At 41.7% G+C, this 23244-nt stretch overlaps 1 protein-coding gene across 1 annotated transcript; it reads left to right on the forward strand.

The window, feature by feature from the left end:
• The first annotated feature begins 1436 nt into the window (after window positions 1-1436).
• LOC308284651 (uncharacterized protein) lies at window positions 1437-18188 on the forward strand. Its single transcript, XM_080725340.1, has 4 exons — window positions 1437-1561; window positions 9838-9978; window positions 14860-14952; window positions 15117-18188. Exons 1-4 carry the CDS (start codon window positions 1516-1518, stop codon window positions 16427-16429), a joined length of 1593 nt encoding a protein of 530 aa, XP_080581466.1. The 5' UTR covers window positions 1437-1515; the 3' UTR covers window positions 16430-18188.
• Window positions 18189-23244: the final 5056 nt, after the last annotated feature.

Raw genomic sequence — 23244 nt, forward strand, 5'->3', positions numbered from 1 at the left:
CAAGTAACGCGCAGCACTTTAGTGCCGCGCAGATTCGCTGCTAACCGCCGCGCATAGGGACCGTTCTATGACTCTGTTTGAGGGATTACACGGAGTGTCAATCGACCGAAAATAAGAGACATTCTAGGGCTAGCCCGAACATAGCAGCTAACCTTAAAGATACAAGTTGGTTACACAGAAAACAAACACAACTATTTCTAACATTTACAGAAAATCTATAAAAATCTATACCGGTAAATAGGATAGATTTTCTTAGCAAGTATTGGAAGCAAAAGTATTCACATAACAGTGGATTAGCTATGTCTCATAAAATAAAGATTAGACTATCTGGAACAGTTAAGATTAAGAGATTAATAGAGAACTACTACATTTTCCACAGATGTAGCCCAGGGCATGCTCTAATGATTTAGCTAGGGCGCCCAAGCCGACGACCTTCGGGGTCGCCACAGCGGCCAAATGAAGTTGGGCTCCCATCGACTTTCTATACAGGAGGAAAATACCCAGAAAAACTTTTTTTTCTGGGTATTTAAGTAGGATGTGAGGGGTCTAACTAGGGGTTTGTCATGATGCTGAATCCATTGCAAGCATTTGTTTTGCACAAAAAACATTCCCCAGAAATCGCCCACAAAACTAAAACCATCGTTTTCTGGGGACATTTATTGCCCAAGGAATGTTTTTTGTGCAAAACAAATGCTTGCAATGGATTCAGCATCATGACAAACCCCTAGTTAGACCCCTCACATCCTACCTAAATACCTAGAAAAAAAAGTTTTTTCTGGGTATTTTCCTCCTGTATAGAAAGTCGATGGGAGCCCAACTTGTTTTGGCCCTGGGTTACATCTGTGCAAAATTTTTATACTGATTATTTAGCATGAAATTACCATTCTGTCTCCCAAAGGCCCTCGACTATTTAGGTTTGTTTCGCTGGCGGATGAAAACAGATCTGCACTGTGTGACGTAACTTCCCTTAACCGCAGCACTTCCGCAACTTCAGATTATGCAGCCCACAGTGGATATTGTGGCCATGGTGCTGTTAAAGTATGCATTGTCATTGTGCTGTTGATTTGTATTGGCTAAAAGCAAAGAGGAAGTTTCCAAGTGGGTTTGAGTATAAACAGAGATGGTCTGTCGAGTTAAGACAAGACGAACAACAAGAACTCTTTCTTCTCTCCCTGACTCTCCATCCTCTCATGGGGAAACCGTTGGAGGCTTCACTCCTTCCCCGGCCTGAATACTTTTGAGTGATATCATAAAGAGGGTATGAATTCGATGGGAGTCATTAAGGGTAATAGTCTTATTTCCATAGTCAATTTTGGAAAAGGCTTGGTTCTTTTTAATTGAAATTGGAAAACCACATTTTAAAAGAAACAAATTGGTTTACGCTTAGAACCTTCTCTTCTTCTTCTTTATTTTCTTTTAGATACGGAGATATTGATACAAGATTTGTCATCCAGGTCGAACAACATCCATCCTAAGGTTTTCCATCAGAGTGTGAAGAACAGAGGTGTAGCAGAGATGCAGACCACCATGTTGAAACCAGTGATAAAGTTACACAGAATAGGTATGGTTTACATTTAGTCTATTAATTTAGATACTGATGTAATGTTTTAATTGTGTTACTGTAAACATTTCATAGGTATGTATTGTTTTACTGTCTGTAAACATTTACACAATATATCCCTTCGGGTTAGGGAATACATGCCACACCCTGTATACAACAGTAGAGGTCAGTGCAATGTGTAGTGGGTGCCTAGAGGTGGTGGCCTAATACTAACCTTAAAGACAGCTTTTTTATTTATTTTTTACAACAGATTAGATTGTGATTAGAGAAAAGAAAAGATGAGCGTTAAAATGCTTTTCATTTACTGCTTTCTATCATTTTAGCGATTTGAATGTTTTTTGATTTCAGTGGGTGGCGACATGCATACAACTGGCTAAATATCTATTTTTCCCAAGATGCACCGCAATGCTTCATGGGCAGATGTGAAATCATAGGGCCTTGTAGTGTTAGTGTAAATACAGTAATGAAGAAATCACTGGCTTATTGTGTCTAAAAAGACATATTTAGCCACGCTTGATATAAACTGAGTTGTCTTTTAATACTAATAAAATAACTGGCATCACAATTTAGATAAGGTAAAAGTATATATAAAAAAGAGTTGAAGTTAACTTGGCAGTGGGATTTGATCTCACAACATCAGGACTGGGGGTCCATTGCTTATCTCTGCACACCACCGAGTGGCAACTTAAGTTAGTGTTTCAGGAGCTATTTAAGGCGGCCAAGGGGGCGTCGCCAACCTGCAATAACAAGCGGTTCTAATGCCACTCGCGTCCCATCAAGGCCAAGAATGAGACACTTGGGAGCCTTTAGAGAGAGTGGAGCAAGTTGGTCCCCTGTGGTGGTGGTTGCGACCGTCAGTTCGCAGTTACTATCAAAATCTCCACCGGCTGTCTGTCAGTCTGTTACACGTCACACATTTGCCCTACTCATATCTCCGCCACCGTTGCCCCGATCCATGCCAAACTTTGCACACACACTCCTTGGCTGCCAAACCACAACCTCCACCTCAGTAAAATAACTTTTACTTTTGGTGCCAATACTTTTGTACGTCCATTTTGAATTCCGGACTTTTACTACTCATTTCTCACATGGCCCTCTTCTAGCACCACCACAAGGCCGATTCTTGCAAAACACATTTTTGGACACTGCTCCTACAGATGCTGCCCTAAAATCATGCAAAGCGGTACACAGTATCTCTAAAGTCATGTCATCAACATGGATCTGTCCCATTTCCCATATTCCCTCTGCGATCTGACGTTCGCTTATCTCCCAGTCTTACTGGTTTTAAGTCCTCTGTGTGTGTGTGTGTGTGTGTGTGTGTGTGTGTGTGTGTGTGTGTCCAATTTGTCCATCTGAGACCTGTGTGTGTGTGTGTGTGTGTGTGTGTGTGTGTGTGTGTGTGTGTGTGTGTGTGTGTGTGTGTGTGTGTGTGTACAATTTGTCCATCTATGGGCATTCTCAGATATGGGCTTAATATTGATGACATCAGGAATCTCCATACGTGGGCATACAAGAGATCTTATTAGTGTGGTGGACCATCATCTGGGAATGCCCATTTATGGACTTAATATTGATGTTTTTGGGCTTGGTGGGGAATAAGATGTTTGTTTTGTTTCCCTCTACACACAACTTTATGTGGGCTGTGGCAAAACCATCTTGAATCGTTGAGAGACAAAAGCAGCCTCCTTATTGGTCTGATGGGAACCATGTGACCAAAAACCTCTCCCCTCACGATCCAGATATGCCCACGCTAAGAGAGAATTAGTGGTAACTTTAAACAGAACTCATAGATATGTTTTATTGTATTGCCAATCTACCAATGGATCTTGTTAAACTAAATCTAGTGCCCCACATATGTAAGGTAACAGTAAAAAAAACTTTTCACCTTTAACACATGGGAAGGCAAGGTTAATAACATTTCTAGCTGTTGCTGCTGCCGCCGTTCACTCACGCTTTATTTTGAAGGGCCTCGGAAGCTTTGTGCGTGTGCACGTGAGTGTCCACTGACGATTGAGGAAGAAAATCCATTTGTTTACAAACGCTCGCGAAACTAAAATCCAAACCGGGCCGACCATCGCGGTAAAGTGTCGCCGTGAAAACAATCCGATCTCTGCTTCCCTGGCGTTCTTTGCACCTCATTCATAGATAAAGCCCTTTTTATGTTTCAGCCTAGAATGGAAATCAATGCAGCCAGGTCGCGCCATTTTCTCTCTCTCTGAGCTACGGTGTGACGTATGGACTAGGGTCATTCACAGGGCACACAGCATGTGTGCAGAGTAGGGATGTGAATCTTGACCACTGAGGCGATACGATACGCATCACGATACACTCCCAGCGATACGATATAATTGCGATACATTGAAATCTTGCCGATACGATACATCACGATACACCCCTGACCCCGATACGATTTGATATGATTCACGATATTTTGCGATACACCCCTGGTCCTTACGATGCGATACGATTCACGATTCGGTGCGATTCAACACAATGCAAAGGATTTATATTAAAGCCCATGTAAATTTCCCCCCAAAAAAATTACTAAAATGCATTACATTTAATTTCCAAACAATTTATTGTTTCACTGTAGTACTAGGCTCTGTCTAACAATCCAACTTTTGAAATCTGGGAGAACACTCCTTGCTGGCTGGTAAAATTGTTTGATTAATACTATATCATTATTATATATCATTACATCCTCAACAGGTGGTCAGGGACCCCTAGGGTCCTCAGAGTTATGTGAGGCGGCCAAATATTAATAGTTAGTTTTTACAGTAACCAATTGAACCCTAGCAAGTAGCAACCCTATGGGGGAACATTAGCCAATACATTAACACTTATTGAGGGTTTAAGAGATAATAATTCATGGATTATAATGAATAACATAAATCCATCATATTAATAGAAAAGATAATGTGTGAACAAATAAACACAACATAGTAATGTATTAATGTCACTGATGAAATAGTGCTGTCAAACAAGTCTCTGACAAGTTTTAATCTGCAACAGTTTTATATAATAGCCTACAGTAGTCTAAAATAACCTACAGTGGGGGTCCCTGCTTGATCTCTCTCTTCTCAGTTAAGGATCCTTGACCTGTATTATTATTATATTGTATGAATATAATCTAGGATTTTGCCATTTCTAGCCAAAATGTTTCAAAACGTAGATATTTGAGTAGGTCTGCTATTTAGGTGCGTGCGCGACACCGTCGAGCTGCCAAGTATAAATCAGGCTCCAGCCTCTCTTTGCAGAGGGAACAGCAGCAGCAGAAGAGTGTTCTGCCTGCTACAGTAACAAGTTGTGAAACAGTGTCAAATACTTTGTTTTAATCGCTAGCTGCACGCCCAGTATCGTTGTTGTAGTTCATACGTGTGTGTAGTTAAAGCGTGGAAGCTTCTGCTTTGTTTAAATCAATTCCGTCGCAGACTCGACAAGAAGAACAAACGGGTGTGGAATGTGGATCATAATATCACGCAGCGTGCTCCAGTCCAGTGACACAACAACGGATCACATCAGCGAACATTGGACAGGGATGTTATAAAGCTAAACGTGGTACTAATCTTGCATGTTTAACCAGTGGGCTCACGAGTGCTGTCTGTCTGTCTCTGCATTCCGTCGGGTCGGGTGTTCACTGCGCTCCGCTGAGTAGAGCAGAGCAGCCAGTGCTGCTGTAAAAGACGCATGTCTTTAGAGTCGCTACAAGTGCTTTTTGGGGGGAGGGCTGATGGGGCATTCAATGCGCCTCGGAAACACAGTATAGAATGAAATACTATTATGCAAAAACCGATCCAACCGTGGAATGTACCGATCCAGGTCACTCACGATACGATACATCACGATTCCAGCCGTCAATTGTACCGATCCACCCTGAATGAACCGATTCACTCGTATCGCGCACGTTTGTATCGCGATTACGATCCGTACCGGTATATCTTCGCATCCCTAGTGCAGAGCTGTACAGTTAACCCCTTGTTGTCTCGTTGAGGAACGAGACAACTTCTTTTGGCAGAGTGACCCCTAGTGGCCTTATCTCGTTACTGAACGAGTTTGGCCTGTTGGGTGTTAAAGGACGACGTCACCAATTTTCAACCTATCTTAATATAATTGGTCCTCACTGATGTTCACGATAAAATAGCACAATTATTTCTACTCGTCTGTGTCTCATAGGAGGGCTGTGGAAAGTTCAGAAACCTGTCTGCCAGTGACGCCATCGTTAGGCAGATATTTCTTTTTTTTAATAAAACGTAATTTTATGGTGGCCATTTTGTACATTCAATATGGCCGCCATAAACACATCTGGGCAAATGTAAACATTGATTTTCTGATTCCTTAGACAATAACCTTTCCAAAAATGTATAGTTTTGCAAATCTTCACAAAAATCCAACAAAAGTATAAATCAAAGCATAAGGGACCTGACTATAAAGTCATTAAGATTAGAAATAGAAAATTGTCATGGGAACGGATCCAAAGCTTGGTTTTGTCTTGCCCGAACATAGCAGCTAACCTTAAAGATACAAGTTGGTTACACAGAAAACAAACACAACTATTGTTAACATTTACAGAATATCTATAAAAAGAAATAGGATAGATTTTCTTAAGCAAGTATTGGAAGCAAAAGTATTCACATAACAGTGGATTAGCTATGTCTCATAAAATAAAGATTAGACTATCTGGAACAGTTAAGATTAAGAGATTAAGGCGCTCTACAGACGGACAGCGGTTGCCGCCGGGGCTCCCGCTTGGATCTGCGAGGACCGCGCCGCGGTGATACACTAACACACTCGCTTTTTGAGTAAACGCTGCGCGGTATTTCACAAAGATGAACACAATCCATCTCTCACCGCCCGCGTACGCATGCACAAACGAGCACGCTCGCGGGGATTTTCACGGGACTGCGCCCGCTCGCCTCGCCGCCTCTAAACTTCGCTGCGCGGACGAAATAGCCGCCCGCCTCTCATTGAAAATGAATTACTAGCAGGCGGTGACCGCGTACCGTCTGGAATCTCCTTAATAGAGAACTACTAATTTTTTTTGTTACAGTGCCTTTTTACTACTTGTTGGGCATGAGTTAGCAGAGTGTCTGAAAGTTGTGGTGGTGGGGAGTTCCTCTTCTTGAACTCATGCACTAGGGATGTTAATCGACGCATTATTGGCGAATCGACGCGTCGCGGCCGAAAATCGACGCGTCGATCGACTTTTTTCACTTTTTCTTTTTCGCTAAGCAGCAGCTGAGAGGAGAGCACAACGGCGCATTACTTTAAGCAACACAACGTATGCAGCTGCACCCATCAGAACTTGCATCAAAGCCCTAATAATAATTATAATAAATAATTGCTCTTCCTTGCGTTAGCATGGAGTCTGTTCTTTAGAGACTAGAAGCGGAGTTACAAAGTCCATGGAACGTAGTGGGGGCGCTCAGGCTAGCGCACCCCAGGCTAGTGTATCAAACCGACCGCGTCAACGTGTATTTTGCGATCATCGCAAACGACGGCGACGCTGCCATTAACAAGCGAGCTTTCGTGTCAAGCAATGAAGCATGCATGCAGAGGCAGGAGGTAAACAAAAGCATCCAGTCCATAGAGTTGATACAGTCAGGCAAGTCAGCGCGCACTGCTATGACGTGCGCATCAGCCCGGTCCAACAGTGTTTCTCAACCAGTAGTCTGCGGACCTGACTAGCGCCGCATGCATGCGGATGCACAACACAGGCATGCACTCGTCTCCGACACAGACACAGACACACACACACACACACACACACACACACACACACACACACACACACACGGTCCTCTCACATATGGAAAACATTAACGCTTATAACGTTTTTGAACGATTAAAACCTTTTTTGGGGGAAAAACTTTTGAAAAATAAAAAAATATATATATTTTTCGATTTTTCGACTCGTACTTTTTGAGTCGCGGTGAGCGTGAGTCGATCGACGCGTCGATTTTCGATTTTTTTTCACATCCCTATCATGCACCTGTTGAGATGGAAGTGTCCCCATACTGCGGTGAGGTCTTCTTTTTAACGGTTCTGCGTCTATTTAGAAAGGTGTTGCAATAGATGGTGGTGAAAATGTTCCGGCCCAGGAAGTTCCCATTCCACTGTGAAGTAGCCTCGCGTAGCCAGGCTTATTCATCTGCGAAGAGAAAAGCCTGGTTACAACGTGAGGTTGAGACAGCAGAGAACGGTGCTTACTTCCACCAGGAGAATTTCCCCAAATGTTAGTTTTTTTTCACAGTGTGGTGTATTCCCCACTGGCATAAAAAAAAATGTTCTACTTCTCCCAACCCTTCGGTTGCGCTCGTAATAAACAATATCCAAACAAAAACATGGATTCTGTCAAAGTGACACCTATTACACACATTAATCATGTCACCAAGATTGCCTTCTTTCACCTTAGAAATATTGCGCGAATTAGAGCCTATCTAACATTGGACGATGCAAAAACGCTGATCCACGCTTTTGTTTTCTCTCGGCTTGATTACTGCAACGCACTTCTCTCTGGTCTGCCAAAGAAAACAACTGACAGTTTGCAACTTGTTCAAAATGCGGCAGCCAGAGTTTTAACTAAAGCTAAGATGAGAGAACATATTACTCCAGTCTTAGCGTCGCTACACTGGCTCCCGGTTGTTTTTAGGATTGATTTTAAAATTATTTTACTTGTTTATAAAGCTCTAAATGGTCTGGCACCTTCGTACCTCTATGACTGCCTGCATAGATACGTTCCAAACCGCCCACTCAGGTCTTCTAGTGCTGACCTACTCGATGTGCCTAAAATGAAATATAAAAAATATGGTGAAGCAGCTTTCTGCTTCTACGGACCGACAGTTTGGAATAAACTCCCACTACACCTAAGACAGGCAGCCTCTGTGGATAGCTTTAAAGCACAGCTCAAGACCTATTTCTTTACTCTTGCTTTTAGCTGAATTATTTTTTTTTTTATCTCTTTGATGCTATTGACGTCCACACTGTTCTGAAATTGTTCTTCAATGTTTTATGTTTTTATTGTTCTGCTTTATTGTATTCATGTGTATTTTATTTTTTCTGTTAAGTAACTGTGCTTCATTTTCTGCTCTGTAAAGCACTTTGAGCTGCATTTCATGTCATGAAAGGTGCTATACAAATAAAGCTTTATTATTATTATTACTATTAAGAGCGAGTTAAGAGCTATAATCTATTTTAGTCGGAGGCCTTAGGGTTTTTTCGTGCTAATCAGTCTAAAAGCGCCACATTTTGCACAGATGTAGCCCAGGGCATGCTCTAATGATTTAGCTAGTGCGCCCAAGCCGACGACCTTCGGGGTCGCCACAGCGGCCAAATTAAGTTGGGCTCCCATCGACTTTCTATACAGGAGGAAAATACCCAGAAAAACTTAACTTTTTTTTCTGGGTATTTAAGTAGGATGTGAGGGGTCTAACTAGGGGTTTGTCATGATGCTGAATCCATTGCAAGCATTTGTTTTGCACAAAAAGAATTCCCCAGAAATCGCCCACAAAACTAAAACCATCGTTTTCTGGGGACATTTATTGCGTCATGACAAACCCCTAGTTAGACCCCTCACATCCTACCTAAATACCTAGAAAAAAATGTTTTTCTGGGTATTTTCCTCCTGTATAGAAAGTCGATGGGAGCCCAACTTGTTTTGGCCCTGGGTTACATCTGTGCAAAATTTGGCGCTTTTATACTGATTATTTAGCATGAAATTACCATTCTGTCTCCCAAAGGCCCTCGACTATTTAGGTTTGTTTCGCTGGCAGATGTAAACAGATCTGCACTGTGTGACGTAACTTCCCTTAACCGCAGCACTTCCACCACTTCAGATTATGCAGCCCACAGTGGATATTGTGCCATGGTGCTGTTGAAGTATGCATTGTCATTGTGCTGTTGATTTGTATTGGCTAAAAGCAAAGAGGAAGTTTCCAAGTGGGTTTGAGTATAAACAGAGATGGTCTGTCGAGTTAAGACAAGACGAGGGAGAACAACAAGAACTCTTTTTTCTCTCTCTGACTCTCCATCCTCTCTTGGGGAAACCGTTGGAGGCTTCACTCCTTCCCCGGCCTGAATACTTTTGAGGGATATCATAAAGAGGGTATGAATTCGATGGGAGTCGTTAATTAAGGGTAATAGTCTTATTTCCATAGTCAATTTTGGAAAAGGCTTGGTTCTTTTTAATTGAAATTGGAAAACCACATTTTAAAAGAAACAAATTGGTTTACGCTTAGAACCTTCTCTTCTTCTTCTTTATTTTCTTTATTTTCTTTTAGATACGGAGATATTGATACAAGATTTGTCATCCAGATCTACTAACATCCATCCAAAGGTTTTCCATCAGAGTGTGAAGAACAGAGGTGTAGCAGAGATGCAGACCACCATGTTGAAACCAGTGATCAAGTTACACAGAATAGGTATGTTTTACATTTAGTCTATTCATTTAGATACTGATGTAATGTATTAATTGTGTTACTGTTTTAATTGTGTTACTGTAAACATTTCATAGGTATGTATTGTTTTACTGTTATGTCTCAGGAACGATCCAAGTTGGAAATACATGCCACACCCTGTATACAACAGTAGAGGTCGGTGCAATGTGTCTAGTGGGTGCCTAGAGGTGATGGCCTAATACTAACCTTAAAGGAGCTATAGTCAACTTTTCATTGTAGGGCCGACACTTTGTTTACATTCTAGTCTATACGGTCTGACAATGGCCAAAATGATTATTTTATCATTATTTTATGCTTTTTGTGGTCATTTTTGAATAGAAACACATACGTGAAGCTTATTTTTTATAAAATATTTTCGAAACATTATTTTTATTTTAGCATCCGTTTTTCAAGAAAAAGTTGACTATAGCTCCTTTAAAGACAACTTTTTTATTACATTTATTTTACAACAGATTAGATTGTGATTAGAGAAAAGAAAAGATGAGCGTTAAAATGCTTTCATTTACTGCTTTCTATAATTTTAGCGATTTGAATGTTTTTGATTTCAGTGGGTGGCGACATGCGTACAAGTGGCTAAATATCTATTTTCCCAAGATGCACCGCAGTCCTTCATGGGCAGATGCGAATTATAGGGCCTTGTAGTGTTAGTGTAAATACAGTAATGAAGAAATCACTGGCTTATTCAAAGACATATTTAGCCACGCTTGATATAAACTGAGTTGTATTTTAATACTAATAAAATAACTGGCATCACAATTTAGATAAGGTAAAAGTATATATAAAAAAAAAAGTTGAAGTTAACTTGGCAGTGGGATTTGATCTCACAACATCAGGACTGGGGGTCCATTGCTTATCTCTGCACACCACAGAGTGGCAACTTAAAGGGATATTTCACTTTCAAAAGAACGTTTGGTAATTTTATCATCTAATCAGGCTTTTATGAATACCCTGAACAGTTTTTAATTAGCTTGATTGAATATTTAGATATTTGATGTAAATGTTACCAGGCCCTCCAGGCCCAGGGCCTCTCCCCATACACAACCATTGTAACTTCAAACTTCATTTTAACCATGATAGATTCATTAAAAACACCCATTATTTTTTCTGGTGACTCATACTACCCTCATAATATGTGAGCAGGCCGTGTTTTTTCGATAACTTTTTTCATTTATTTTTAATAATTATTTTGTTGTATTTAATTTTTTCCATTTTCCCTAATAATTATTAAAAATCGAAAAAACACGGCCTGCTCACGTATTAGGAGGGTAGTATGAGTCACCAGAAAAAATAATGGGTGTTTTTAATGAATCTATCATGGTTAAAATGGAGTTTGAAGTTACAATGGTTGTGTATGTGGAGAGAGGCCCTACCACTGCTCCCTGTTGAAAGTGGAATATCCCTTTAAGTTAGTGTTTCAGGAGCTATTTAAGGCGGTCGGCAGTTCTGCTTGCGTAAAGGGCCAAGGGCTGCAATAACAAGCGGTTCTAATGCCACTCGCGTCTCATCAAGGGCAAGAATGAGACACTTGGGAGCCTTTAGAGAGAGTGGAGCAAGTTGGTCCCCTGTGGTGGTGGTTGCGACCGTCAGTTCGCAGTTACTATCAAAATCTCCACCGGCTGTCTGTCAGTCTGTCTGTCTGTCAGTCAGTCTGTCACACGTCACACTTTTGCCCTACTCATACAGTATCTCCGCCACCGTTGCCCCGATCCATGCCAAACTTTGCACACACACTCCTTGGCTGCCAAACCACAACCTCTACCTCAGTAAAATAACTTTTACTTTTGGTGCCAATACTTTTGTACGTCCATTTTGAATTTGGGACTTTTACTACTAATTTCTCACATGGCCCTCTTCTAGCACCACCACAAGGCCGATTCTTGCTAAACACATTTTTGGACACTGCTCCTACAGATGCTGCCCTAAAATCATGCAAAGCGGTACACAGTATCTCTAAAGTCATGTCATCAACATGGATCTGTCCCATTTCCCATATTCCCTCCTGACTGGCTGCCGTTGCCTTCTAAAGTGTGTGTATGCGATCTGACGTTCGCTTATCTCCCGGTCTTACTGGTTCTAAGTCCTGTGTGTGTGTGTGTGTGTGTGTGTGTGTGTGTGTGTGTGTGTGTGTGTGTGTGTGTGTGTGTGTGTGTGTGTGTGTGTGTGTGTGTGTGTGTGTGTGTGTGTGTGTATACGTACGTACGTACGTACAATTTGTCCATCTAAGACCTGTGTGTGTGTGTGTGTGTGTGTGTGTGTGTGTGTGTGTGTGTGTGTGTGTGTGTGTGTGTGTGTGTGTGTGTGTGTGTGTGTGTGTGTGTGTGTGTGTGTGTGTGTGTGTGTGTGTGTGTGTGTGTGTATGCAATTTGTCCATCTATGGGCATTCCCAGTAGAGCCCTGCAAGCCCGACGGGACCCGACCAGGGCCCGGCCCGGCCCGCCAAAACGGGCCGGGCTCGGGCTCGTTTAGAAACTCACCAACAGACCTAGGGCCGGGCCCGGGCTCAGAACCATGCTCGGAACATTTCACGCTGTGAATTTCACACATGACGTCTCTGTGACTGTGTGCGCTTAGAATGGAGTGTGGTGTGTGTGAGTGAGTGCTGCCTGCCTGCCTCCCATAGCCTTCTAGGCTAATAGCCTTCTAGGCTATGGGCTCTATCCGTATCTATAGCAACACGGCTCAGATTGGTCGTGACATGAGTACATTAGCCAATGGAGAGCCGCAACGAGCCGGGGCGACGGCTTTTCTTCTCACACACTCACACAAGTCTACTCTGCGACTCTGCGTGTACATACACAGCGAGACTAGAACATTAGGAGCACTACTGTAGTTTCACCCATTTCACTGTCATTTCTCAAATAAATCGCCCTGTAATGATTCCCCGACCTCCCGAGTCCCGTATCAGTTACGGGATGCGTGCGTGCGTCTTTACTCTTTAGTACTGGAGTGGACGATACTCTGTATTTTACGAGATGGCGAAACCACGGGCGGCAAGCCGACAATAATATCAATATCTAATTGCAGTGAAGATATACAGTAACATAACAAACGGTGGGTGGAGGAAGATTTCTTGCGTTGTGATGTGTGTGTAATTACTTGCTGTGCTGTTGTGTTGTGTTGTGTTGACTTCTTTCTTTTAATCAGAGCGCAAGACGAGAAGGCTGTACATACGTCTCTCAGTCTCCGTCCTCTCCGACCATAGTTTTCGTCGGAAAGTTTCGACTTTCTGACGTGCGTGCAGCTTTCCGAACTCAAATTATGAGTAATCCTTTTCAGAAGTTGCAAGAGATGTCATTTTGTAGTTGAACTGGACCTTTCCGACGCAAATTTCGGTGGTCTGTGACAGTATGGACTCCCCTTGAGAGTGCAGCTGCAGCGCACAGCAGTGAAAGCCACGCACACAAATAATTAATTAATAATAAGGCGACGGGCTTCGGGCCGGGCTCGGGCTTTAAATAGCGGCACCAAACGGGCCACGGGCCGGGCCTGGACTGAAGTCCACGGGCCAGGGCCGGGCCCGGGCCCACATTTTAGGCCCGTGCAGGGCTCTAATTCCCAGATATGGGCTTAATATTGATGACATCAGGAATCTCCATATGTGGGCATACAAGAGATCTTATTAGTGTGGTGGACCATCATCTGGGAATGCCCATATATGTACTTAAATCACTTAATATTGATGTTTTTGGGCTTGGTGGGGAATAAGATGTTTGTTTTGTTTCCCTCTACTCACAACTTTGTGTGGGCTGTGGCAAAACCATCTTGAATTGTTGAGAGACAAAAGCAGCCTCCTTATTGGTCTGATGGGAACCATGTGACCAAAAACCTCTCCCCTCACAATCCAGATATGCCCACGCTAAGAGAGAATTAGTGGTAACTTTAAACAGAACTCATAGATTGTTTTATTTTATTGCCAATCTCCCAATGGATCTTGTTAAACTAAATCTAGTGCCCCACATATATACGGTAACGGTTTCTAACATTTCTAGCTGTTGCCGCTGCCGCCGTTAACTCACGCTTTATTTTGAAGAGCCTCGGAAGCTTTGTGCATGTGAGTGTCCACTGACGATTGAGGAAGAAAATCCATTTGTTTACAAACGCTCGCGAAACTAAAATCCAAACCGGGGCCGACCATCGCGGTAAAGTGAAAACAATGAGATATCTGCTTCCCTGGCGTTCTTTGCACCTCATTCATAGATAAAGCCCTTTTTATGTTTCAGCCTAGAATGGAAATCAATGCAGCCAGGTCGCGCCATTTTCTCTCTCTCTCTGAGCTACGGTGTGACGTATGGACTAGGGTCATTCACAGGGCACACAGCATGCGCGCAGAGCTGTACAGTTAACCCCTTGTTGTCTCGTTGAGGAACGAGACAACTCCTTTTGGCAGAGTGACCCCTAGTGGCCTTATCTCGTTACTGAACGAGTTTGGCCTGTTGGGTGTTAAAGGACGACGTCACCACTTTTCAACCTATCTTAATATAATTGGTCCTCACTGATGTTCACGATAAAATAGGACAATTATTTCTACTCGTCTGTGTCTCATAGGAGGGCTGTGGAAAGTTCAGAAACCTGTCTGCCAGTGACATCATCGTTAGGCAGATATTTCTTTTTTTAATTAACGTGAGAACAATGGCTTCCACTGCAACTTTTCAGGAATAGAAGGCCTACAGTTTCTATTAACTTGGATTCCCCATCGATGATGTTGATTATATGAAGATCGGTTGAAAAGTAGTAATGTCGTCCTTTATGTCCTAACAAGTGAAAAGGCCAAGTCTACTCCTCCCTTATTGTATAATAACATACAATTGTTCCTGAATTAATTGGATTCCAATTCCTTCATTCCAGACGAGTCCAGACTGCAGGTGAAGATGAACTCTCCAGACCCAGACAGGCCTCTTCCCATTAAACATAAGGAACCTGGAGACCACCAGGACCTCAGTGAGTTTCATGCCCTCTTTGTTTCTTTGTTTTATTGTTCTGTTGTCTCTCATCTTTCACTTCTCACATAAAACGGGAGATTAATATTGATGCCTTTTTCTCTCAAAAAAGTCTGACAAACATGTGTCAACAAAGCCGACATGTCTTTGTCTTTTCTATCTCAGATATCGGTCCAGCCCCATCCTCAGTTAAACCAAGACCCTGCTGTAAACAATGTGGAAAAAGGTTCACCTCTATGTCTTATCTCAAAGTACACAAGAGAATTCACACTGGAGAGAAGCCGTTCAGCTGTGACCAGTGTGCGAAAAGCTTCAGTTACTTGTCTGCCTTAAAAAATCACAAGAGAATTCACACTGGAGAGAAGCCATTTTGTTGTAAAATATGTGAGAAGTGTTTTGCTTGCTATGACACGTTAAAATCTCATGAGCTCATCCATACTGGGGAGAAGCCTTTCAGCTGTGATCAGTGTGGGAAAAGCTTCAATCAAGCGTCTCAACTCGAAGTACACAAGAGAATTCACACTGGAGAGAAGCCTTACAGCTGTGTAATATGTGGGAAAAGCTTTACTCAATCAGCTGCCCTTAATCCCCACATGAGAATTCATACTGGAGCGAAGCCTTACTCTTGTGACACATGTGGGAAAAGCTTCAATGTAAGGAGTCACCTCACCGTACACAAGAGAATTCACACTGGAGAGAAGCCTTACAGCTGTGATCAGTGTGGGAAAACCTTCACTCAAGAAAATAGCCTTGAAATACACAAGATGACTCACACTGGAGTGAAGTTCTTCAGTTGTGAAGTATGTGGAAAGTCTTTTACTGGGCATAAATACTTAAAACTTCACAAGCGGATCCATACTGGAGAAAACCTTTTCTGTTGTGAAACATGTGGGAAAAGCTATGCTACATCTGGATCATTAAAAATTCATAGGCGCATCCATTCTGGAGATAAACGTTTTAGTTGTGAAACATGTGGAAAGTGTTTTATTGAGAACGCAGGGTTAAAAATACATCAGCGCATCCATACTGGAGAGAAGCCATTCAGCTGTGAAACATGTGGGACGTGTTTTACTCAGTCCGCAATGTTAAAGAAACATAAGCTCATCCATACTGGAGAGAAACCTTTTAGTTGTGAAGTATGTGGGAAGTGTTTTACTCAGAAGGGAACCCTGAAAACCCATCAGAGCATCCATACTGGAGAGAAACCTTTTAGTTGTGAAATATGTGGGAAGTGTTTTAATCATCATGGACACCTGAATACCCATCAGCGCATCCATACTGGAGAGAAGCCATTCAGTTGTGAAATATGTGGGAAGTGTTTTTCTCTGTCCTCAAACCTAAAAAAGCATCAGCACATTCATACTGGAGAGAAACCTTTTAGTTGTGAAATATGTGGGAAATGTTTTTCTCGGAATGAACACCTGAAATCCCATCAGCGCATCCATACTGGAGAGAGCAGCCAGACCGGAGGAACCTGAATACCACCAGGACCTTATTTAGTTTCATTATGTATGTTTCTTTATTTCTCTCAGGTCCAAACTGCTAAAAGTTCCACTATAGACTCTCTAGATCAATGGTGCTCAACCTGTGGCTCGGGACCCCAACCGTTTTGTGGGGTCCCAAGATGACAGTGAAATGACAATTTCATAGGACATTTTTTCTGGATTAAAAAAAGAAACCATTACTGCATCAAACGTAATCAACAAACCATATACTATAAAACTGGTCAAATTGTCAAATAATATAAGAAAACTATTTTCACATTTATTGAGGTGTGCTCCTGGAACGAGCTAAGCTCCAACATCTATTTTGTCTGGGATGAGAAGCGTGGCCTACATCTGGCCTTCATCTTTGCACAAGACGTTCAAGTTTGTTGTACGCCCAGGGTCACATTGGCCAAGCTTCGCTGGACGCTTAATACAATTGTATTTATTCTTGTCACTGACGGCCTTAGAATGCAGAGAAAAAACTTTTAATAGACGTTTGAAGGACCATGATAAAGACTTTTATCTTTTGTAAAAACAGCATGTCATGAGACCTTTTAACCCATTTAGTGCTCCTGACATTAACAGGTTAAAATGTCCAGCGTGCCTCCCCCCCGGCCCCATTCACTACCGTTGTCTTATTTTGAAGGCCAGAAGTCCATAGCGTAAACACTTCCGGTCTGACGTCATCGCGTCATTCACAGGAAGCGATCATGTTTACGTGGTGCCATGCTGGATCGGATCGGTGCTTTCCAACATGTGCTTTATAAGCGAGCAATCTGCCTCCATCTTCGCTTCTAAAGTGTAGTTTTGAGATAATGGACATTAAAGATGAGATCCCCCGTCCACCTCAATGTTATGGGATTACTATTTTGTGCCCGTGGAGCCGTGATGATGATGAATCAGCGACGGAGATGGACTCGGGACCTTCCGCCATTGTACTCGGTAGGATACCCGCCGTTACAGTAATATATTACTTTTCACGAGTATACTCGGGATCGGCACCATGTACTTTTTGAGTATTTTTCACGAGTATTCTCGGGATCGGCGCAAAATGAGTTAATACCATAGAGTTATAATAAATATAGAGAGGACACCAGATATCCCTGCCCGTCCACTTGCATTGAGTTGCTCACCCAGCGCATGAGGCGTTTTCACCCCTCCATCCGGGTAGTAAAACGTGACGTAGTGGGTCTACTGTGACGCATTTTGCGTCATCGAATTTGTTCATGGACGCGCTTGGGCTCAAAGTCATGAACGAGCACTGCCACTGTGAACGCGCTGGGGCTCAAGTCATGAACGAGCGCCGCGAGTACGAGCTCTGTTGGTTTAGACGGTTGAGAAACGCTCTCTAGTGGGGAAGAAAGGGAAACGCCGCCCAGTACAGCTCCTCTCCCCGCTTGAGAAGCACTCTGCTCGGATTAGATCTTACGATACGTCCCGCTGGACTGAGGCATCGCCTGGAAGTGTAACTCCATGTTGAATTAATTAACCATTGTGTATTTCATGGTTTAACCAATTCATTATTGGGTTTAATATATTTTTGATATTTAGTGGTTGTATTTAACATGATTTTTATATTTACGTTGCATATATGTGATTAGCCTTCTAAAGTGGGGTCTTCAACAGGGGGTCCGCGACCCCTAGGGGGTCCGCGAAATTGTTGAAAAAAAAAAAACGTTATATATTTTTTATTGTTATTTAAAAAAAGAAAGAAAAATAATAATTTGTCTTTAAATATAACAAAAAAACATGATTCTGTCTCTTTTGAATAGCTTGTATACATGATTATTGTGCAATTGACAGATTGTTAGTGATAGATTGATAGTATTGACATTGGTTCTCAGTTATTAAGGTATGTTTATAAATGGAAGTGGTACAGCCATGCACTTGTACATGCATGTTGGATGGAGCAGGGACCCCCAAGGTAGGGGGTCCCTGCTCCATCTCCCCATCAGTTTGGGGGTCCCTGGCCTGAAAACGTTGAAGACCACTGTAAACAAACAAACAGAATGCATTTCAAATAGATCAGTGGTTCTCAAAGTGGATTCCAGGGACTCTGTGGGGTCTATACAAGTGTATACTGACAGTGTACAAATGGAACCAACATTTGGTTAATTTGGTTCCATTTGTATGCTGTAAAGAGTTAAGGGGAGACCTTGAAAATGTGAAAGTTTGAGAAACACTGGAATAGATTACCAAAGTGGAATCCATATTAATAACCAAGTCCATTGCTTGAAGTTTCTGAGGTAAATTAGTTAATGTATACCTCTATGAAATTAACTGTTATGTATACACACCATTGACAATGGTCTAACGTTTTTACATGTGAAATTCATTCAAAAAAGTGTGTTATTTTGTGTCATATGGTCCTGGCCTGTGGCCATCCTGGCTATAGTCCAAACCTTTTACATATAGCCTAATTAGAGTATTACTAAACTAAACCAATTAACCAAACCAAACCTGGTTCAGAGACCACAGATAAGTTTATGAATACTTTATAAATGTAGATATTATAATGATTATGATCCAATATTTATCAGACAACCAACAAATGTATCACAAAGGATTTATTTTGTATAAACCAGAAGTAGGCCTACTAGAGGTCACACATTAAAAAAAAACTCATTCTGGTCGATGTTCAAAGTGTTAATGATTTATTGATACATGAGATCCTAGAAAGCACTTGGCTTATTTACACAGGAAACCACTTAAGAATCTCATACAACATTGAATGACAGAAGGATAGAACACAGTACTATGCAGTAGATAGTCAGAAAAAAAAGAAAACAGTGCAGGAAAATTATATACAGTAGATATTTACAATAGAAGGGTCAGGGGCTGGGCAAGGTTTGTTTTTAACAGTTACGAGTGCTGCCTGCTGCCTTTCGGGGCGATTTTAAAGGATGTTGGGATTTACACTCCTTTAAGGCCTTCGGTAAGGTGTTACACATTTTGGTGGTATAGCAGAAGAACGAGTTTGACCCTTTGTTTGAGTTGACTCTGGGTGGACGTGATCTGTGGTGCTGCCTCTGGTGTTGTAATTGTGGACATCCTTAACGCTTTCAAAGTATTTTGTCAGGTACATGGGTATCTTAGTGGTGTAGTTTATCTTGTACATCAGGCCCATTTACAAGGCATTGGTTACAGTACTGAACTAAAACTAGGCTTTAGAACTGTACAAAGTGAAAGGACAAACAAAAATGACATCACATTTGCTTGATGACAGCATGTTTTTTAAAACGGGGTTCCCACACATTTTTACCAATTAATTTCCAAAACCTTTCCAGAATATTTAACCCAATTTCCAGGCCTATATAACAATAATTCAGCTCAATAACAAGTCGCTTACTCCTATGCGCAATGCCCAAAGACAGGTAGTGTATGCCAGTGGTTCTCAACCTTTTCAGACCATGACCCCAAAAATAATCATATTTTAACTGGGGACCCGGCACCCTGACGAGCACTAGTTGAGGAATTTTGTATAACACTGTTCTATTGTAAAAATAGCAGATCTACATGCTCACAACGCCTCGCCTTACAATTTCTGCCTCTAATATTTGACAATTTGGCCCATGTTTAATTTGTAATTTCAGAGGTATTAGCAAAATCAATAACCAAAGACAATACATAGCTATTTTTTCAAGGACCTTCCAGGACCCTTGATAAATTCCAAAACTTTTACAGTACTGGAAACATATTTTTCTAATTTCAAAATATTTCCAGGAATTTCATGACCGTGGGAACCCTGTAAAAAGCACCAAAGAGGCAAGACACACCAGTCTTCTTCAGATTCAAATTGAATCAACAGTATCAGATTATCATATTTCTAACCTGAAGCTGCCTACTACTCAAACTTTTTTTTCTCTTTTTCATTAACAAAAAAATTAAAGTAAAGAAAATACAACAGACGCAAAAGGGAAATGGGTGGGATAGAAAACCAGTAGTACTAGAGAGGTCCTAGTGGGAGATAGACCTATCAGTACTAGAGGTCCTGGTAGGAGATAAAACCAGCAAATCCCCCATATGTGTATATGCTTATTAGAAGCAGTCACATCCAACGTGGGCTTGGAGAGGACAAAGACAATGGGTTGGTTTGGCTGGGGCAGAAGAGAAGGAACCAGAAGGGGGAGTAGGGATAAAGGGTGAGGTGGAGGGAGGGAGGAAGAACAACACAAAATGAGTGAACAGTGAGATGGGTACAAATAGGATTGTTTACATTAACATTTTAATCCTTACATAAAGAAATGTGCCCTGACCACTTTATGGGCTCTAGTCTCCAATTCTACAATGTAGTGTAGGTAAAGCTGCCAATTATGCTTGGAGTCCTGAGAAAGAAGTCAAAATCAACTAGCATCACAAGCTTAAGAGGCAGCTTCGCCCACTCTAGATTGTAGCTTTAAGGGACTGAACAATACTGTTTAAAACTAGAAAAATATTGTTCCTTCGTAACAATTGTGGGCTCGCTTCAAGCCAGAAAACAATGGCTATGAAAGTACAAAATATCAAGATCGCAGGCAGTGCTCTCTTTGACGTTACTGACGTCAAAGATTGGTCCATTTTGTTCCAAAAATGTGTTGTGCAAAAGTTGACCCGCTGGTGGCGCTATAACAGGCCAATGTAAGAAGGGTGGTATCTGTTCCTTGACCTATTGGGAATGTGCTTGCAAGATTTCACGCACATTGCAGGCTGTGTTCATGATTTGAGGTGTTTTTGGCTTTGGCCACTTTATCGCTGCTTGCAGCTATATTCATTATTATTTTATTTTTTGTGTGTGTGTGCACTTCATAGGCATATTAGATAAAGGTCCTTAGATTGTGTGTAGAATGTTTCATGCAAATTGCAAAAAAAAATCCTAACGGGTTTAAGCGTTTCACAAACTGCTCAAAATGATATAGCGCCCCCCTTTGGCCAATTGGGGTAAGATTGGTTTTAGTGATATTTGGACTAACACTCTACATCTTTGCCAAATGCCATGAACATGTTACTTTGCATGTATGATTTAGAGGCAGAAGAATAATTTGCATAAAACTGCAATATTCATTGAATTTATTTAAAAAAGCATGTTTCAATTTTAAAGAAATCCGATCTGACAGATCTTTAGATATCGGTCCAAAGTTCACGTAAAAAAAGTTTTGTGCACGTGGAGCGAAAATTCCAGAATAAAAGCGGGTTTACGCGTTTTACAAACTGCTCAAAATGGCGGAAAATTGAAGGGCGGAGCTTACTTAACAACGACACAGATGTCTTCCGCTCGAGTCAAAGCACGCGTGTAACAAGTTGCATGTCTTCAAACCAAAACGAGTCATGACTTATGCCCGTTTGAAGTTTGAATTTTCAAACGCTTCGTATAGCGCCCCCCTTTGGCCGATTGGAATAAAATTGGTTTCAGTGATACTTTGACTAACCCTCCACATCTTTGCCAAATGCCATGAACGTGTAACTTTGCATGTATGATTTAGAGGCCGAAGAATAATTTGCATGAAACCGCAATATTGATTGAACTATTAAAAAATTATATTTCACTTTAAAAAAAATCTGGTTGATCAATCTGACCGTATTGGTCCAAAGTTCATGTGAAAAAAGTTCCGTGCGCGTAACGAAAAAAACCCAGGAGGAGATCGATTTTTACTGTTTTTCATATAATTCCGAATTGTGGGAGACCTAAAGGTCAGAGGTCAAAAGTTAGAGGGTAAAAGTTGTTCGGCATGAGGAGACGCATAAGTGTATACAGGTTTCATGGCTGTATGTATAACACAGCATGAGCTATACCTGTTCAAAGATCGCACTTTCGAAGGCTTCCTACAGCGCCACCATTTGGCCGATTGCTGTATAAAGTAATAGCACACATCGCCACTGTAAGCTGAACACATTGATGTTTTTATTTTCATTTTCTCACTAAGTATGTAGGAGTAGAAAGGAACCGAAAATCCCGTCTACTTACTAGATAAATAAATAAATAAATAATGACAATATCTAAAGTGTGCTCGCCAGGTACTGGCGAGCCCACAAATATATCATTTGCCAAAGGGGCAAAATGAACTCCATCATCCAGAAAGTGGTCAGGGTGGTCAAACTTTATGTCAGGATGAGCAACAATGCTCCCTCCCAAACCTCTAACAAATGTCCCCATCTCACTGTTCACCCATTTTCTGGCCTTGTTAATTGCCCCCGGATTTGCAGCACGCCACCGGCTTCTCTGGGTGAGCTGGGAGAAGATGAGCTTCATCATTGGGAATCGCTTGTGTAGGTGCTGCAGGTCCTTCTTCATCATTGTGGCAAGCTCAATACTCTTCACCTTCCCGAGGTCGTTGCTGCCACAATGAATCAGAAGGACATCCGGGGCTGTTCTTCCTCCCAGGGATTGGTAGAAGAAGTCGAGGAATTGGTGCCATCTCAATCCTCCCCAGCCAAACCACCAGACCTGGGCAGCATCCAGTCCTAAGTTGGTTCCCATCGTCTGCTTGGCTCTCTCCTTCCCACGCCGGATGTAACTGCTTCCAATAAGCCAGATCCTTGTGTCTGTGGATTAAAAAATAACACTTTAATATAATGATTATAATATTATTATTTTTATTTACATTGTATTATCATTATTGACTCCTGATGTGTTTTATTTGTATTTATAAATGTATTGATTCATACAGCCAGGTTAGTTAAAAACACATCCCAAAAAGAGGGATGATAATAACCCTTTGTTCATAAATAAATAACTAAAACTACAACCATTAGTCCAGTTCACAGGCCTAGCGGCTAGTCATGGAGTTAAGGAACCTAATATGCTCTATGCACAGCAGCAATATTGGAAA

This window comes from Nannobrachium achirus (genome assembly GCF_963921795.1).
Source record: "Nannobrachium achirus genome assembly, chromosome: 5".
Lineage (NCBI taxonomy): Eukaryota > Metazoa > Chordata > Actinopteri > Myctophiformes > Myctophidae > Nannobrachium > Nannobrachium achirus.

Excerpts from the sequence above, each read along its gene's own strand:
- LOC308284651 (XM_080725340.1), top strand. The coding sequence starts at position 1,516 with ATGCAGACCACCATGTTGAAACCAGTGATAAAGTTACACAGAATAG. Across the intron at positions 9,979-14,859 it reads GATCAAGTTACACAGAATAG|ACGAGTCCAGACTGCAGGTG; the intron begins GTATGTTTTACA and ends CCTTCATTCCAG. Across the intron at positions 14,953-15,116 it reads TGGAGACCACCAGGACCTCA|ATATCGGTCCAGCCCCATCC; the intron begins GTGAGTTTCATG and ends TTTCTATCTCAG.